The 19,043-nt window shown below is 36.9% G+C and overlaps 1 protein-coding gene and 1 long non-coding RNA gene across 10 annotated transcripts; one reads left to right on the top strand and one right to left on the bottom strand.

Annotated features, from left to right (window-relative positions):
- Positions 1-2,527: 2,527 nt before the first annotated feature.
- LOC119497423 lies at positions 2,528-10,032 on the top strand. Of its 2 annotated transcripts, XR_005208916.1 has the most exons (4): positions 2,528-2,943; positions 3,045-3,113; positions 9,504-9,556; positions 9,767-10,032. It is a non-coding gene; the product is annotated as an uncharacterized LOC119497423 (long non-coding RNA). The 2 variants fall into 2 exon arrangements; XR_005208915.1 differs by having other exon boundaries at positions 2,528-3,113.
- Positions 4,725-18,548, bottom strand: u2af2a (U2 small nuclear RNA auxiliary factor 2a). 8 transcript variants are annotated; one of them, XM_037785508.1, is made up of 13 exons: positions 17,915-18,547; positions 17,471-17,500; positions 15,886-16,027; positions 13,002-13,037; positions 12,581-12,687; positions 12,218-12,369; positions 11,113-11,229; positions 10,870-11,026; positions 10,666-10,745; positions 10,070-10,192; positions 9,833-9,919; positions 7,886-8,134; positions 4,725-6,821 (listed from the first exon to the last, which is right to left on the bottom strand). In XM_037785508.1, exons 1-13 carry the CDS (start codon positions 17,961-17,963, stop codon positions 6,687-6,689), a joined length of 1,464 nt encoding a protein of 487 aa, XP_037641436.1. In that variant the 5' UTR covers positions 17,964-18,547; the 3' UTR covers positions 4,725-6,686. The 8 variants fall into 8 exon arrangements, with proteins under 8 accessions (XP_037641436.1, XP_037641437.1, XP_037641439.1 ...); XM_037785509.1 differs by having other exon boundaries at positions 10,888-11,026; XM_037785513.1 differs by lacking the exon at positions 4,725-6,821 and adding an exon at positions 7,768-7,830 and having other exon boundaries at positions 7,862-8,134; positions 17,915-18,548.
- Positions 18,549-19,043: the final 495 nt, after the last annotated feature.

The raw sequence follows: 19,043 nt of genomic DNA, 5'->3' as shown, positions 1-19,043 counted from the left end.
CCCAGTAAGTGTGACAGTGTGAGCCAGCATTCACAATACCACAACCCTGTAACTGATGCAGCTAAATGGTTTTCAGCCATCAATCATTTTATCATCTACACCTGTGCTTTTCCTGCTGCTTCATGTCAAAATGTCCTCTGTGAATAGTCGTATTCAACCTGACATCTCTGTGTACCAGTGTTTTGAGAGTTATTTACGTGTCAAAGTCTTTTTCTGTGGGATGCCCAAATTGTTTTAATATAATGCAAACTGCCGTATGTACACAGAGTACTGCATCCATCCTACTCCAGGGTTGCACTCTCCCACTGCTGCAGTGTTCTATCTTTCTGAATGAGGATCAATGGGGAGGCACTGCCCAGAATGACAATGACCATAGAGTTTAACATTCACCACTAGAGGGAGATAATGTATTTGCAATCTTCACTGCAGCATCAGGCCTTGGGAGGGCTCCTAATAACATTTAATAGGTCTTGTGTTAGGCAAACCTGAATGTCCCGATCTATACGAGAGGCAGGGTCACGTTTACACGCTTCCTCTGGTGGATATGGCTTCAGCAGGCCGGGAGAGCTGCTGTTTTATCTGTGCCCTCCGGGAACAGCAGCGTAGAGAGAGTGTTGCATCAGTGGCCCTGCTGCTGGGTTTTGTGCAGTGGGGTGCAGCGATGCAGATGGAGATGGGCAGTATAGAGCTGACACAGGACATTATTTCATGTCAGAGATTTGTTGCTGTTTTACAGCTACAGTCCCAGGTGGACACAGCTTATGGCATTTATTGCTGCTGACCAAGACTGTGTACTCATGTGGACTGACTTAAATATAAAGGGAAAGACCAGATAAAAAACAACTTCACCTGATTTCTGGGTGGATTTTTGACACAGCAAGCAGGTCCAACTCAAGGAAGAGCAATATACTATTCCTAAACAATTCATAATTATATAAATTTGCCTGCTAAGGGGGGTAAAGATGAGTTTGAATTTCATTTATTGGCACAGGTTAAAATCAAACAAATGACATACAAATAACAAGGGGAATTAATGTGCAGGGAGAGCAGAAAAAGCCCTAAGGAACATATTGATTAGCTCAACCTAAATGATGTAAAAACAAATTCACTGTTAAAATATTTATGCAAGACATGGGTAATAGAATATATGAAACAGAGATTAATGTCTCTTTTAAATATGTTTTGTGAGAAAATGAGTTCCATAAGTTAGGCCCTTTATACCTGATTAAAATTTGACCTCTTGATGTTTGGGAAGATGATTAAATAGCTGTCTAATTGAGAGAGATAATTGAGATTTAAAAAATGATTATTGAATGATGAATGTCATAGGTATTACAAGCACACATTTACTTGATTTTACCAAATTAAACATATATTAACCTTTAATCATAACAAATTAATGGAATCAACATGAGTTTTTTTAATTTAAAAATTGATTAGGTTAAAACATATTAAAAAAAAAATGAGATAAGAGTTCAAAGTCCACCAGCTCAAACCAGTCAGCAGTACGCATGCGCATGACGTAATTACTTAAGGGCAACAGGAATAATGGAGAGAATTTAATTATTATTTTTATTATTATTATTATATTTTAGTTAGTTATTATTATTATTATTATTATTATTATTATATTTTAGTTAGTTATTATTATTATTATTATTATTATTATTTAATAATAATAATAATAATAATAATAATTATTATTATTATTAAATAATAATAATAATAATTAATAATAATAATAATAATAATAATAATAATAATAATAATCATCATCATCATCATAATTTTTATTTTATTTTATTTATTTATTTATTTTTTCTGCCAGTCTCCTGCTCCACACTCCAGTCCAGTAGGTGGCAGTAATGCACCTATAAGCTGGTTTGCCAACCGCCAATAAACACCACAGAAGAAGAAGAAGAAAAATAATGCGCATGACGTCACACCTGACTCAGGTGAGCTGTTGACAGTCTGTTGATTATAAAGTTCATCAATGAATGTATATTCTAAGGCATCATAATATCTGTTTGAGTCCTCGTTTTAACTCTGCCAGATCTAATGTTAGCTCAACATTGAGGCTAAGTTATTAATATTATGAAGTAGGCTCCATGCTGTCTGCAGCTCCATGTCTGGATAAAACCTCTTGTCATTTTTATTTCTCAATGATGCACACAAATGCTGGCAAAGTATGATGTGTACAGCAGCAAAGGGGATAGTGCAAAAAACAAGATGCATCAGCTAACAGTAAAAAAAAAGAGCTTGTGAGCTGAGAGGAGCTGAAAATATTGATATTTTTAAATGGAAACTAAAAATCCATCTATTTAGTCTGGCTTTTTTGCAGTGTTTTATAATTTTATGGTTTTATTGTTTCTACTTATTTTATTTATTATCATCATTATAGTATTTACTTTACTATATTTTGTTTAATCAACATTTTATTATTGCTCATTATCTCTTTTATTCTATTTCATAAAAATCTCATTATTTTAATACAATCTGCTTATTTTGTGTATTTTTTTTTTTTTATTGTTATTTTATTTATCTTTTATTATTTTAAATACCAATTTTGTATTGCTTTCTTATACAATGAACTTTTATATTGGTTGTTTTGGTGTGCATTAGTCTCTAAATCCATTTTTAACATTCTACATTTTTGTCAATCGTCTGTACAGCACTTTGAATTGCATTTGACTTGTTTGAAAGGTGCTATATAAATAAAGCTTGATTGATTGATTGATTGTGCTTATTTGCATCTTGGTCATGCCAGTGTTGTTAACATGAATTCCTCTGGACTGTATTGGTTGGAGAGGAGTTTGTGAAAGCTTAAGTAACATTAATAATACATATTTAAATGTCTCATTGTCAGTTCAGTTTGATATTGAAGGTTAAATAATGGTTTCCTTTTACTTTCTGCGAGGATGTCAGCTCATTATATTGAGAGGGGTAGGTGGAAATTACAGGCTTTGCAGTATTATTGTCTAAATAGATTTTAGGTTAATGAGTTGGTTGCTAACCATCAACATTCCTTTTTCTCTTGCTGACAGCCAACGTCCCTGAACAATAATCAGCTGTATTGGTCCTATTGTTGGAAGAGCTGTAACCTCTTTATGGTAGTAAGTATTATGTAGAAGCATAATATTTTCACTGTAAAATTTCCATTCCCCTACACTTTATAACAGTGAAGTTATTGAATATTTTTTCCAATATAAATTCACCAAAGTTATACAAAATCACATTTTTACAAAATAAGTGTTGTGGTGCAACCGTCATGAGGAGGCTAGTGATGTGTAAAGTTTTTTCGACATGCTATGCTATAACTTTTTTTTCAACATACTATACTATGACATTTTACTGAAATACTATACTGACTTTTTTTTTGTTCATACTAGTTTGCCTTTTTTTTCGACAGACTATAGTATGACTTTTTAATAACTTTTTTCCCGACATACAATACTTTGACTTTTTATAATTTTTTCAACGTACTATACTATACATTTTTTTCGGAATAGAATACTTTGACTTATTATTAACTTTTGGACATACTACACCATGACTTTTTTTTTTTCAAGTTTTTGACATACTATAATATGATTTTTTTTCATGATATTTTTTGACATGCTATACAATGACTTTTTCATGAAATTTTTCGAAATACTAAACTATGACTTTTTAATTTTTTCGACATACTATAGAATGACTTTTTTTGGACATACAATAATCTGACTTTTTAAATATTTTTTTGGACATATATACTATGAATTTTTTCGACATACTATAATATGTCTAATTATTATATTTTCAACATGCTATACTATGACTTTTTTTTTTTCAACATATACTATGATTTTTTTTCGACAGACTATAGTATGACTTTTTATTAATTTTTGGACCTACTACACCATGACTTTTTTTTTTTTTAGTTTTTGATATATGAATTTTTTTCATGATATTTTCCAGCATGCTATACTATGACTTTTTTTCATGAAATTTTTCGACATGCTATACTATGACTTTATATAATGAAATTTTTCGAAATACTACACTATGACTTTTCATGAAATTTTTCGACATATATAAAATAGAAAAAATAACTTCAACTGGAATTTAAAATCGAATTTTGCTGCTCTCTGGCACAAAAGAGAGGAACAGCAGTTATTTCATGATGGTTATGGCTGTCAGTTGTGCCAACAACACATTAGACTTAAAAATAAAACATACTTAAAAATGTTAAAATAACATATTATACTATAACGTTTTTGAAAAAATAAAGTGATATCATAGTATGTCAAAAGAAAAGTCGAAGAAAAGTCAAAATATTGTATGTAAAAAAAAAAAAATATAAAAAGTCATAGTATATGTTTAAAATATAAAAAGTCATAGTTTAGTATGTTGAAAAAAATAATAGTCATAGTATTGTATGTTAAAAAAATAGTATAAGTAGTAATATAAAGATGACGTATTACTAAAGAAATTTGAAAAAAAAAACCGAATGGAGTACCTTTTTGTTACTGTGGTGTACCTCCATTGTTTGGACATTATCATTAACTACAGGACTTGATGAATTAAGCTATCAACTGAATGAAACTACGTGGACATGGCTCCAGTCAGCTGCATCTACATAATTGACTGTGAATGTCATCACTCGCTGGTTGAATTAAAGTGTGCTGCAGCCGGGTGGGTGGATCTGGGCGCGCATAAGAGAGGACGCATAAAGAAGAAAGACATCATGTAAATTCAGTTTTTAATTCAACATTTGAAAACAAGTTGGACAAATGAAAGACTGTTTTGCTTTTTAGAAACTAAATGTGGTTTTAGGTTTTTAAATCATCTAAGAAATCACATTTTTTTTCCAGTGAGAAAAAAGAAAAATTAAATGACACAGTGACACTGAGAAAGCAGATTTCAGAAAGTAAGGAGTAACATCTCATAAGTGTTATCACTGACACAATCTCTCTTCAGCGCTGTTTTAAGCAACCCAAATGAAAGCATAGCCTCAGGCCCGTACAGTGTGAACATGTGGTCCTCAGAGAATCAAGGGCAGAAGATGAGGGAGATGAGAGAAAAGCAGACTTTGTCTGAGTACATACAGATTGTTTTTAATTTCCAAACTACCTCACGAAAATGTGAAATGATTTTGTTCGTTGAAATTTAGCTAGGTGTATGATAGCATGTCTTCGTTTGCAGACTTTCATTTATTAGTACATCTCCAGAGAGCCCAAATGTCTAAAACGAGCCATTACAGTATTAGTTTTAATTATTTAGTGAGGACAAGCCAACGCCGACCAATTTATCTAGTTTGTCTCTTAAATAAATCAAGCTGGAAGTTGACAGAACAGAGAAATTGTGTGGTTTTGGTTTCACTCTGCGGTACAACATGAGTCGTGGGTATTAGTGAAGTGTTTATTTGGTCTTGTCAAAGAGGTGAGACGTTGCACAAAAAAACCCCGGGTCCTACAAATCGGCTGGGGAAATGGGAAAAAAAACTAGAACTAGTGATGCAAGGCTAAAGGACAAGATGGTGACATCTATTAACAAACAGACATAATTTATAGAGGTGCAAGCCAAATTTATTTCCTTAACGAATTGACATGTAATTACATTAAGGCTTTTTGGTAATGAAGAGATAAATCCCCTATTAAAACACCAATCTTTTTGCCTCTCCCCATCTTCCTTTGTTTATTTACTCTTGAATTAAATTAGGACCTAACTGCTGAGACGAAAGAACCTCACCTGTTAAAAGCTGTGCACAAAAGATGGACGTGAAAAAGTTACAGAAAAAAAAAAGAAACTCAAACTGGCATAATTGAAAATGTTCTTTCCTGCAGCTCGTGTTATTCTGCGGCCTGAATATAAGGTGATACTACAGCTCAAATCAGTGAAGCTACACACAGTATTGGAACAATTACAGTTGACATTCAGATAGAGTCCAATTAGACAACATATTCTCTTACAATCGTCCTGAGGGGGGCAGTAGTCTGATAAAAAATGAAGGAACATGAAGAAATGAAAAAACAGAAAGAAAAAAAAATTAAAAATGAGGAGTCTCCTCTCGCCTTTCTAAAGATGGTGGCCAAACGAAAGTGGATGTTACAGCTACTGTATATATAGATTAGATGGTCAGACAAAAATGCCCTCATCTTCCTCTCCATCTCCCCCACATCTCCCTCTCACAAATAAACACTCCTGTTTTCTCCATCAGAACAGTCCAGTTAGTTCCCTGCAACTCCTTCCTAATGTACTTAAAACAGGCTGTCTCCATTTAAATACAAACCTTAAAGTGTGGCACCCCCCTCCCACCCAAAACGACATCCCTTTCTCACAAAGTATAAAAATTGTTGACCCCACCCTGAACCTATTATTACACACATTTCTCAAAAAACTTTGCCTCCCCCACCCACCCAGCTACACCCTCCCCACCCAAACCTCGCCCCCTCTGTTATGGCCTGAATATAAACCCTCCCCATTCTTCTCCTTTTCCAATTCCAAATATCTATTTTAACTACTGGACATTTCAGGTAGATCTCAAATGATTAATTGGATGTGCCCAAAGCCATTTGTCAAATGATTAATACTCTCAGATCTACCTGAAATGTTGCTCTGCCAAATCAATCAGGGGGCTGATTTGGAAATGGGCAATACGTGTTCCCTCCCTCCCTCCCCTCACCCCTCACATCTTCATGCCTCCTCTACCAGAAGTCCCGGCGGTGATAAGCGTCTGGATCGCAGTATTTGGTCACCACCACCCTGTTGGCAAACTTCCTTCCTGTCAGCCCTTGCATGGCCTTCTGGGAGTCAAAAACGGACATGAACTCCACAAAGATCTACAAAAAAAAGAGTGAAAGAAATTACAATTACAATCTCGATTGAGGGTATAACATGACATCATTTTTCATGAATCTAACTCACGACAAATCAAATACAACTAGGGGTGTCACGATTTCAATTCTAAATCAAAAATCAATCAAAATGAGCTTTCGATTTCGACCACTGAAGTCAAAAGCAGGATTGGCGATTCTCCCAGTATTTTTTTTTCTCTCCACCCTCACCTAGTTGCATGCGTCCGAAGGAAAAAAAACAACACTTCAAAAACCACACAGCATATCCTACCGGTAGTCCGCAGCTAAAGACAACACAGCGTATCTTACCGGTAGTCCGCAGCTACACTTTGAGACACCATGGCCATTGCCAGAGTCTGAGATGAAAGAGAAAAACAAGAACTGGAAAATCCTCCTGCTACCCTGAGGTCACCAGTGTGGCAACACTTTGTCTTCCCCGTGAGTTATGTAAACAACGAATGTGTCGTTGACAGAGAAAAACTACAGTTTGTAGGCTGCAGAAGATTTAGAGACTGCAGCAACCAAATAAAACAGCGTTCATCACTCTGTTCGGTGATGTCAGTTGCGGTTGTGCTATCTCCGCTTAAATCGATTGGGTGTCTGCATCACTTTGTATGGTAAAGCATGTGGGTGCCGACAGGGACTTTGTGGTGCATTCAGGTGTACCTCGAACTCTGAGAAACTCAAGCTGTAAAGTACCCTCCTGCCATCTAGTGGATCTTCTTTTTGTTGTTTGACAGTTTGTTCCCAATTGACTGGTGAAATATGTTATTCTTATTACATATTAAATTAATTATTTAAATTTGACCATATGGCCTTAGTGTGGTACATTCCAAAGAAAATATCCCGCTTGATACCATGTAGCCTCTCTTTTTAAAGAACAATTTTAAAATGTAAATGACAGTTGTGAGGGCATAAAACCAAATGATCTGTTGATCTTTACGAATCAAAACTCCACAGTCTCACAACGGCGAATGGAAAATTGAATCGTGACCTTAAAATTGAAAGCCAAATTGAATCGTGACACCCCTAAACACAACATTTCCTACCTTGCCGGTGCCAGGAACCTCCAGGCCGTCCACAGGTCGAGGTATCTCAATGCTCTTAACCTGGCCGTACTTGCTGCACTCGTCCCTGACGTCCTCCACAATCTCCTCATATTCTTCATCATCCAGCAGCTCCTCTGGGGCCACCATGTTCATCAGACAGAGCACCTCAGTGGGCAGGCCACCCATTTGAGTCACTGAGCTGTTCATACCCGGCACCTGCAGCGTCACTGGGGTCTGATTTATACTTGTCTGCAAGGACAGACAGCACAGTTACAACAGGGTCAATGGCGTGCTTTACATAACAACAGGCTCTGAGTATTATGACTAGTTGCAAGAGATCTACAATGTCATTCAATATAAACCTAACTGAGAAACAGAGGTGAAAAGAAGATATGTCAGATTTATCATCTTCATATAATGAAGACTCCTGCCAAAGTATTTATTCACATAAACTACAAAACACTTTCTCACTTAACCTTTAGACAGTTTACAGATTTAAGTTAACCAACTATTTAAACGGCTTTTAATATCTGATTTTGTATCCAGCTTCATGCTGCTTTGCTTATTTGACTAATTTGAAATTTACTGATGTTATACTTTCTTGCTGGTTCAGAATATGGATATAGTACACCATATCTCTCTTCATATGAAAATACACACATGAGTATTTTCACTAGCATTAATCTTACACACAGGACAGGACAAATAACAGTGAAAGTGCCTCATCATCACATTTTTAGTTTGCTTTCTGTGATATCATAATACACATCATTTATCATGAATGTTAGAGAAAGTGGGTGCACTGTAGCTGCCTACAGTAAAGCTAATGGCTATATGTTTAAAAGTCAGGAACTGCGGGTTAAAATTCATTATGCAACACACTGGAGCAGACTGAGTTTCATAGTATTCAATAGCTGATGCGTATGCAAAATATGTTCTCGGACTGCTTTGCAAACATAAATTACTGAACAGGAAAAGTTTACATGTGGGGCATTCCGTCAGAAATCACTTTCTGACTTCACCCCTTTCGATTTGAAAACATTTTCCTACATGTAAACATACGTTAGTATGTTGAAAAGTGGCTTGATTCATATTTATTGGACCCCCACTCCACCTAAAGACACATGTCTTCAAAAATAAACATATCAGTAGAGTTCTCCGATTATCAGAAAGCTTATAAACTAGGTTATCCACTTTCATTACGTTTGGTCCAAAATAAATAAATATTCAAATGAGGTATTTTTTTTCCTTAAACATTAATTTGAAAAGAAAATAACTCAGATTTTTCTTAATTTCTTAATATGTTATAGGATAGACACTTCTTTACATCTTGTGAAGTTTTCATTTTGTGCCCACTATCGGTTGAGCAACGGCAGACTTTTGAGTAATATGGTGGGTAGGTCAGTCTAACACATGAATCCTTAATGTTGCCTATGATATTCTGTTGAAAAATCATGCACCAATAAAGATTTAAGGACAAAAAAAAAAATGCCTAAATTGGGTATTTATTTATTTAGGACCAAAAGTATTGAAATTGTGGATAACTTTCTTTGTTAGCTTTCCGATAATAAAAGAACCGTACTTGCTTATTTTTGAAAGAAAATATCTGTATCTTTAGGTGAGGTGGTCGTCCAATATGGGTCAACTTCGAGGGCCCCCCTCTATTGAATGGTTGGTCATTCTGGTTAATCAAGCCACATTCTAACACACTCTCACATTAGGTTTACATGTAGTAAAATAATGTGTTCGATTCGAAAGGGGTGAGGTCAGAAAGTAATTGATTTCTGACGGAGCACCCTCTGTGCACTTGTTAGCAGTGTGAGAGTGTCAGATACATCTGTACAGTAGATTTAAACAGCAATGTGTCTTTTTCCATTTTAGCCACTCTAAGAGAGAATCCAGCCTCCCACCACCCTGCTGTCATCTGTCCAGCCTTTGGACACTCACCAGAGTGGCGTTCTTGGATCCCACGCTGGCCCTCTGCACCAGGAGCTTCTTGTCTCCCAGCTGCATGCCATTCAGCCCAGCAATAGCCTGTAACGATATCAAGGGTTTAAATTATACTTTCGAAAACCCAAACTATGAACATTTAAAATGACTATGTGGTATTTGAACAGTGTTCATTAAAAATTGTCTGACCATCAAAATACATTTTAACAGCTTTTTTTCCGTAGCATTGGTTACCTGGTCATTAAGGTTGACGTCAACATATTCACAAAAGGCATATCCTTTAGATAGGCCTGTAGCGCTGTCCTTCACCAGGTTGAAGGCCTTCAGAGGGCCAAATGACGTCAAAAGCTCCTTCACCTGAGACACAAAAGAGTGGAGGAAGAGTTAAAACATTTCCACTGATTCCACACATTCCCATCACGTGAACAAAACAGCTCAAAGTTTAGTATTGCTATTAATAGCACTGCTATACCACTGCAAGCATAAAAGCACATCATCATCTTCTTCTCTTATCATTTCTCCATCAATGTTTTATCTGTCACTTTGTTTTCATGTTTCAATAATGGTGAAAATAAAAAGACAACAACTATTATTTCATGTGTTGATAAAGCAGGGCATGATTCGCAAGATAATCCTGGGCACTTCATTTCCTGACCAAAGTATGATATGGTGGACTTTTCTACTAATATAGTCTACCAAAACTAATAACTATGGTTAGGGTAGTTAATACTGTTTTTGGAATGGAATATAAATGTGTTGTGCAGTACAAGTGTGGTACATTAGCTGGAGCCCAGTTTGGAGGCAAAGTCTTTTCGTGCAGAAATACTGACCTGGTCATCGTTCAGGTAGTTGGGCAAGCCGCCAATGAAGAGCTTGTGAGCAGAGTCCGGCACCACTGTGGAGACCACACCTGCAGGAGACCCGAAGACAACAGTAAGATACATAAAACAGAAAATCACAGAGAGCAAACCTCCTGTGATGTATGTATTACTGCTTACTCATGAATTATGCCACAAGTACTTAGGGTTAAAAACCATTAATTGGCTGTGTACCAGGCACATAGACACTGGGGTTCTCGCTCATGCCGGGCAGAGGCTGGTAATCGTGGGGACGACGAATCTTGAGACTCTGGCCTTGAAAGATGATGCCATCAAAGGCCATTGCCTGTGTAGTTTCGTCCACTGAACGGAACTACACAGAAACAAAATTAGAGGTGGTTAAATTGCTAGATACACCCAGGCAGAAAAAATGACATGTTTATGGGAATATTATCTCACCTCAAGGAAGGCAAAATTCTTATCCTGGTTGATCTGTACCGCAAGGACAGGGTTTCCAGGGGCCTGAGTAAGACCACCCAAACGCATCTGGGCATTGAAGAAGTCCATCATGGACTCCTACACAGAAGAGAGAGCAAGAGGGGGAACCAGGTTATTTCAAGTCGTGGTAAATTAGGGCTGTTAAAGTTAACGCAAATTTGTTTTAACGCCACTAATTTCTTTAATGCAATTAATCTTTCGGAGGTTGTATCGGGCTCAGTTTTAAAGCTAGAGTGAAGATACTGGTATCATATTGAACTAGAAAAACCGAAGGAATCCATTGGTACCAACCATACCATAGCTCGCCACGAAGGAGGTTGAATAACACTCCAAACTTGCAATACATTTTGGCAAGGAAAAATGGTCATGGCCATTTTAAAAGGGGTCCCTTGACCTCTGACCTCAAAATATGCCAGACCCACGAGTTTCCCCTTAACAGACATGCCCACTTTATGATAATCACATGCAGTTTGGGGCAAGTCATAGTCAAGTCAGCACACTGACAGCTGTTGTTGCCTGTTGGGCTTGAGTGTGAATGTTATGATTTGAGCATATTTTTATGCTAAATGCAGTACCTGTTGGTTTCTGGATAATATTTATCATTGTTTTGTAAATTGATTTCCAAAAATAAATTTATAAATTTATATATATATATATATATATATATATATATATATATATATATATATATATAAAAATAAATTTATATATATATATATATATATATATATATATATATATATATATATATATATATATATATATATAAAATAAATTTATATATATATATATATATATATATATATATATATATATATATAAATATATATATATTTAGCATAAAGCAAGCATTTGTCCACTCCCATGTTGATAAGCGTATCAAATACTTGACAAATCTCCCTTTAAGGTACATTTTAAACAGATAAAAATTGTGCAATTAGTCGCAATTAAATATTTTAATCGATTGACAGCCCTAGTAAAAATACAAGGATGAAATGGTCACATTAAGAAATCTAACAGGCTTATAATCTTCGACTTAAAAGCCAAATGCCGTCCTTTTCCTCACCTCTGTGATGCCAAAGGGTATGTTGCCCACGTAGAGCCGACGGGCCTGCCGGGTCATCTGACTGCCCACTACAGGTACCGGGGTGGGAGTAACAGCCAGGCCATCTGGAGTCATGGTCGGTAGGAGGGCTGTGGCTGGGATCTGGCCTGCAGCTAGAGAGCAAAGACAGGAAACATTCAACAACCTAATTTTATTTTTTACTCCAACCATACCATAAGCTTGATGTACATATTACTGATGTGCAGCAGTAAGGTAAGGTTGCAATAACTACTGTAATGTGGGTAACAAAACATTTGTTCAACTCTGAAACTAGAAAGCCTTTTAAAAACCCGTCAAATACAAAAAGAAAACTCGGATGGTTACCTTGCATGGCTTTGTACTGCATGGGAGTGATGTGTTCGAATCCAGGTGGAGGGACATCCCAGTACTTCTTCACCTTGTTCTTCTTCTTCTCACGGTGTGGAGAACGGCTGTTGGAGGAAAAGAAGGTGAAATAAAAGTAGAACAATCAACATGCAACAGATATCTCTCATTAAAGTACTACATCAGATGATGTCATGTCATGTCTTCAAAAAATATACAAAAACATCTAGTAACTTTTGGGGGGGGGATTGCATCAATCAAAACTTTGTACACATGAATCATGATGGTGGAGACCCAGAAAACCCCATCCAGGCAGATATTTACACAATGAGTCAATACTACAAAGAATCAGAGGCAGGTCATTAAATTGCAGTTGTTGCAATAATGCACAAACTGGCTTTGTGTTAGTTTGCTGTATTACCTTCCAGCATTGTCCTGGGGGTAGCTGGTTGGTGAGCTGAAATGACATTGGAAGGGTTTCATATTTCTCTCAAATCAATCATGACATTCACCAACATTTCCACTACACAAAATTAGAACCTGCATATCTATGACCATCACCAGGTACAAAAAGCTGCCACGAGCCTTTGCCAATCTGTGTATTTCTAAAAGCGCAAAATCCTTTGAGGTTCAGATGACAAACCTGAGCATTCAGTGAGCCTCACAGCTGACATGCAGTATCATTTGTGAGCAACTAATGATGCAATGAAAGCAGAAACTATATCCTTAAAAATACACAGCAGCAGCAAAGGGGAGGGGTCAAATTTTGCATCTGCTGCTCACACCGAGTGAACACCAGTAGCTTGTTATAAATTAGCACAGAGGCCAGGAGCAACAGTCAGGCCAAAGGTCACATTGACGGCCAACAAGAAGTAGAGCATTGACAAGCTTTTCAAAAGTCCACATTAGAAAGCATTAGGGTTGGGCGACCTTGCAATATCGCAAACCCAGCTGCCTTGCAAGCAGGGTTGGAAATTAGCACCAATCACCAGCCAAATGCTGGTAATATATATGCAAGTGGCTGCTAGATTTACTTCACTCACCAACCCAAAAAATAATGGTGATTTAGTGAGGGGCTGGTAAGATTTGGAATCCACCAGCCACAGTAGCAGGTTGACGAAAAAGTTAATTTTCAACCCTGCTTGCAAAGTAACGTGATTTGGGCAGACATGGAGGAGAGTGAAGTTGTAAACACAGAGCAGGAAGAGACATCCCAACCAACCCAAAATCAAGGCCTTAGGAAGGAGGCTGGGACACAGGAGAACATGGGTCTTGGGGTATGGGGTATAACACATGCACAGTGTAACTGAAGCCGCGGCTGTGCGTTGTGATTGGCTCAATTTTGGCGAGGGCAGACCAGATTTTAGTTGTACCCCAAAGGTATGACACATTGATGATGCGTGACCCAGCCTCCTTCAATAGGCCTTGCCCAAGATGAGGAAGAACTCTGGTTACATGATTACCAGACATTTGCACACTGTAGTTTATTTTGTTTTGTCTGCTATTTGAAATTAAAGATGAGCAAATCCTGCAGGAGAAGTCAAGTCTTTTTTTCTTTTGGTATACTCTAAAATACAAAATTGTGTGATTTTTATATTGCACTGACTGAAGTCAGGCTGCTATTTATTTGCACATATTAACCTTAAAACCTGTAACACTTGGAATTATTGTTTTCAGAAACCTTAAAGCTTACATTTTGAATTTTTTTAGTTTTACTGTTTAGAGTCTTGATTTTAACTCAAGTGTCTCATGTGAAGCAGTTGTTTTGTTTGTATGGAATTTTCAAATAAAAGAAAATAACAAATGTGATGAAGTATGGTATTGTTATTTTAAACCATTTAATTGAATTTACAGAACAATTACAGTATTGTGATATATACCGTTACTGTGATATAAAATTACAGATACCATGACAGAAGATTTTGCCATTTCGCCCACCCCTTGAAAGAATGCATTCAAGCAGTCACTCAGGAGATGTATGGCTTCAAACTATTAAAAATCTTCCTTATACAAACTCATTAACTTATCTATTAGACTAATACCAGATTTACTGAAAAGCATATTTTCAAAAGATATCACTCAACACTTGTAATTATCTGCAAAAAAGATGTGGTGTTATGTGTCCAAAAGCAGGCATGTTTCCCTGACAACAGACAGGACTGTCACATTGGTAGGTGCTCATCACCGGTTTTGGCAGTGTTCTGGGAAGAACTTACACCCGTATGAAAATGTTCCCACACAGCCACAGGCCTAAACAGAGTCTATCAAACAAAGGCTCATCATAAGACAATCACACACGTACTGTGTGGCTGCATGTGTCAAAGACATCTGATATAATCTGACACCAGAGTGAATATGCAAATAATCCAAAATTACAAAGCAACTCTTCTCACAGGAGTTCTATTAATACCAGTCTGTGTGATTTATGATTCTGGGATGGATTTGAAATTCTTCATAAAACCATTTATAACTTGATATTCTGTGTTAAATCATTGTGAATATTGAAGAGGTTGCAGCAGCTGTTGCTTTGTGGATTCAAGAGATGGTCCCATAAGCTTGAGGCAGAATTACTACAATGTCATTAGCACCTGTGACAAAGGGCTTAGGGACAGAGAACATAAAAATAACAGCATCCAAAATAGACTGCATGAAAGTCAATATGTTGGTGAAATAATAAGAATATTTCACAAGCGTAAGCGCAGTCAATTTTCAGTGGAGGCCGAAAAGCTCATCTAAAGTCAGTCTAAATAAATTGCTGTGATCTACAGCTACACTTTACAATCACAACTTGCTGCAGACACCCGTCAAGCTTTGTGAATTTGCTCTGTTGCCCAGAATGGTATCTGCCAATGTTACCGAGACGAGATCAACCCCCAAAATTATTAATGGGCGACGGGGGCGGGCTTGGAAGGACAGGCGTTTGTTTGCATTTGCGGCCTCCTACAATACAGTAGGCGACTGGTTAGATGCCAAGACCAAGTCGAGGGTGTGGAGAACACATGCTGGTGCGGCAATAATGCATGTAGGTGCGCACACTCAGAGAGATGCCGAACTCCAAAAAGAGTGTGCATGCTCATGTACATCTGTACAACTCACTGTGAAACAGCCGTGGAACCAAAAAATAGCTTATTTAAAGAATATGGTCAAAACCATTCTTAGCAGTGGCATATGCTTGACTGAAAGACTTGATTTTTACCTAGTGGTAATTATATGAACTGCAAGGCCAGTAGGGAGGAATATATGATGAGGTGACCTTAGTTTTCACAGCTTTTTGGCCCAGGTGTGGTTGTATAAAAGATACTCACCTGCGTCTGTGTCTGCGCTCCTTACTGTCCCCACGGCGGTCCCTGCTGCGTCTATCCCTGTCTCTGCTCCTCCTTTTCCTCTCTCTGGAACGGCTGCGGGAGGAAGACCGACGGTGGTGGCGGTTCTCTTTGTCCCTTTCAGCTGCAGGAATAGAGTGCTTATTAACTTACAGAACATACTAATAATTATCATAGTATACATGTCAAAGACGTTGGTAATACTTGATCACGGATGGAAATTAAACAGGCAATGAGCAACCCCGCTGAATATGAATTTGTCCAACTTAGTTCATATGGTGATACTAAAGTTGGTATATGGTAGGAATCAGGGTCTGAAATTAACCTTTTTCCTCACCTGCCACTGTGGCAGGTCACTGAACATTTCTACCGGCCACTCAATTTTTGTATGCCACCTCTGAAATCTAGGTAGAACGCTTTAAAATTGTAAATACTGAGTCAGTTGTACCAGACCGTAGAATTTTGGAATATATCATGGAACCTTAATCCATGACTATATTTAATTTAGGCTTTAGAGCTGCTTTTTAAAAATAATATTTCTTAATATAAGGAAAACCTGTCTGCCATGGTGGCAGGTGACCTGAAATTTTCACCTGCCACAGTCAACATTTACCCTGTTATTTGGCAGCTGGCAGGTGCTAATTTCACTCCCTGGTAGGAATTTTATAACAAGAACACCGCTTTCATGGTTGTGATATGATAAATAGTTACCAATCAATGCAATGCATCCATTCTGTTTGAAATAGAAATGTAAAAAAAGATATATGTAGTTTGAACTTTTGGTTTTCCAATTGTCACTATGTGGCCAGCTCATAGACTAACTAGCTAGGGAGCAGTGTATTGAGTTTAAATGTAAATCTGGGTTAAAGAGAGCTTAAAGTGGGATAAGGGTAACTAAAATAAGATAAGATAGAACTTTATTAATCCCGAAGGAAAATCTTGTGCCAAAGATTGCTCAAAAATACAACAAAATTACAACAAGTTCAAGTGTATAAAATAAAAAAGTACTATTTCTAGCACCAGTGCCTAATAGAATAACAATTAAGTAAGATGCATTTAGTAAAATGAGTGAATAAGATAAGATAAGTAAAATAAAAAAGGTAAAGTAAGCTAACAATCAGAAAAATAAGTAATATTGCACATGTTGGACATTAATATTGCACACAATGAACAGTGCTATTGCACATGAGAATGTAAAAAGTAGTAACTAGTTGGGTATGGTTGGTGGCGTTACTGGCTGGGTGTTTGAAAGGAAATAATAGGTAAATAGCACTGGAAATGTTCACTGAAAAGCTGCAAAGAATTAATGCTAACCCAGTCATTCAGTCAGCTGGTGCAGGCAGACCATGATATAGACTGCCCCCTACCTTAAAGAAACAAGTTACCATTATGTAGCTAAGCCAGCTATCGATTTACAGATACTACAGAAGCCTAACGTTATATGTAATTAGCCAGACATGATTGTGTGCAGAGCAAACAGAAAAATAAGTAATATTGCACATGTTAGACATTAATATTGCACACAATGAACAGTGATATTGCAAATGAGAATGTAAAAAAATGGTACCTAGTTGGGTATGGTTGTTGGCGTTACCAGCTGGGTGTTTAGAAAGGAAATTATAGGTAAATAGCACTGGAAATGTTCACTGGACTCAACAGCTGCAAAGAATTAAAGCTAACCCAGTCATTCAGTCAGCTGGTGCAGGCAGACCATGATATAGACTGCCCCCTACCTTAAAGAAACAAGTTACCATTATGTAGATCGGCCAGCTATCGATTTACAGATACTACAGAAGCCTAACGTTATTAGACATCATCCAGACAGGATTAAAGTAAAACTACATCACATCTGAAAAGGTTAAAGAGCGTGTGTGCCAATGATTTAGCTCACCATGCTCCAGCAAATAGACACATCCATGTTGAGCTAAAAAAATGATGGCGGCTATTTACAAATCAACCGTGTTAACTAGCCATTTGTTTTCACTTGAATGTGCACTACTGGTTCATTTACCTTGTTTGTTTTCAGAGAGCTGTCTCTCGAATTCGTCGAAGTCCGACATCTAAAGGCTGCTGAGCGTTCACAGACTGCGTTGTTGTTCAGGTGGCGGTGGTAGCTAGCTCACAGCTAGCTCAGAGCTAGCAGCAAAGTGAACAACACTTTAAAACAAGAAGCTTCAACGATGTAGCTCAGAGTTAGCTTCAATTAGAAGCCTACTTTAACAACAGGACTACCTTACAGATCAACCAGCACACACATCAATCAGTGTGGTTGTATATTCACAAGGTAACAGAGAGAATCATTGAGAAAGAAAACGTGGGTTAGCTAATGCTAATGCTAATGTTAGCTTAGCTTGTAGCAAAGTCCAGATAAAGGCCTGCTGCTAGCCGTTAGCTTGTTAGCTAGCTAGCACCAAAGACGAATGAATGAGACTCTTTTCTAAGGCAGATCTAAATCCCAGGCGGTCGCTGGTCCACACGGCGCCGTTTGTTTGACCGTATGAGTCAAATGTAAAGGGTTTTAAATGTCTGAAGGCTTCTGGAAACAAGACAGCTCTCTGTTTCTGTATGCCCGCTTTTTCTCTCCCGTCGCCCAGCTACCACCGTGACACCGGAAGTTGATGAATAGCTGGTTTCCGGTGAATGAATGCGCCTCAGAGCATCATCTTACACTTTATCCTTCAGGGTCACGCTCACACACTGAAGTTTACACCTTTTGCCTTATTGTTTTCACAGCTAAGTTAAGTTTCATTATCGTTTGCTAAAGCTATATTGTTTATATATTGTATTATTGTATATGCTAAAGCTATATTGTATATATATACTTATATATACTTATATATAAGTATATATATTGTTTATATATATATATATACTTATATATAAGTATATATATATATATATACTTATATATATATATATAAGTTAAGTTTCATTATCGTTTGCTGAAGCTATAGTGTTTATATGTTGTATTATTGTATATGCTAAAGCTATACTGTATATATATACTTATATATACTTATATATAAGTATATATATTGTTTATATATATATATACTTATATATAAGTATATATATATACTTATATATATATATAAGTTAAGTTTCATTATCGTTTGCTAAAGCTGTATTGTTTAATAATA

Source organism: Sebastes umbrosus, chromosome 11 (genome assembly GCF_015220745.1).
Source record: "Sebastes umbrosus isolate fSebUmb1 chromosome 11, fSebUmb1.pri, whole genome shotgun sequence".
Classification (NCBI taxonomy): domain Eukaryota; kingdom Metazoa; phylum Chordata; class Actinopteri; order Perciformes; family Sebastidae; genus Sebastes; species Sebastes umbrosus.
The sequence above is the reverse complement of the archived record's forward strand: the minus strand, read 5'-3'. Positions and strand labels throughout refer to the sequence as shown.

What these genes read in the sequence shown, in the direction of transcription:
- u2af2a (XM_037785508.1), bottom strand. Translation starts at nt 17,963, where the DNA reads ATGTCGGACTTCGACGAATTCGAGAGACAGCTCTCTGAAAACAAACAA. An exon ending in TACCCTTTGGCATCACAGAG is followed by an intron (nt 11,230 to 12,217) that starts GTGAGGAAAAGG and finishes TCTTCTGTGTAG; the next exon opens with GAGTCCATGATGGACTTCTT. An exon ending in ACGTCAACCTTAATGACCAG is followed by an intron (nt 9,920 to 10,069) that starts GTAACCAATGCT and finishes ATATCGTTACAG; the next exon opens with GCTATTGCTGGGCTGAATGG.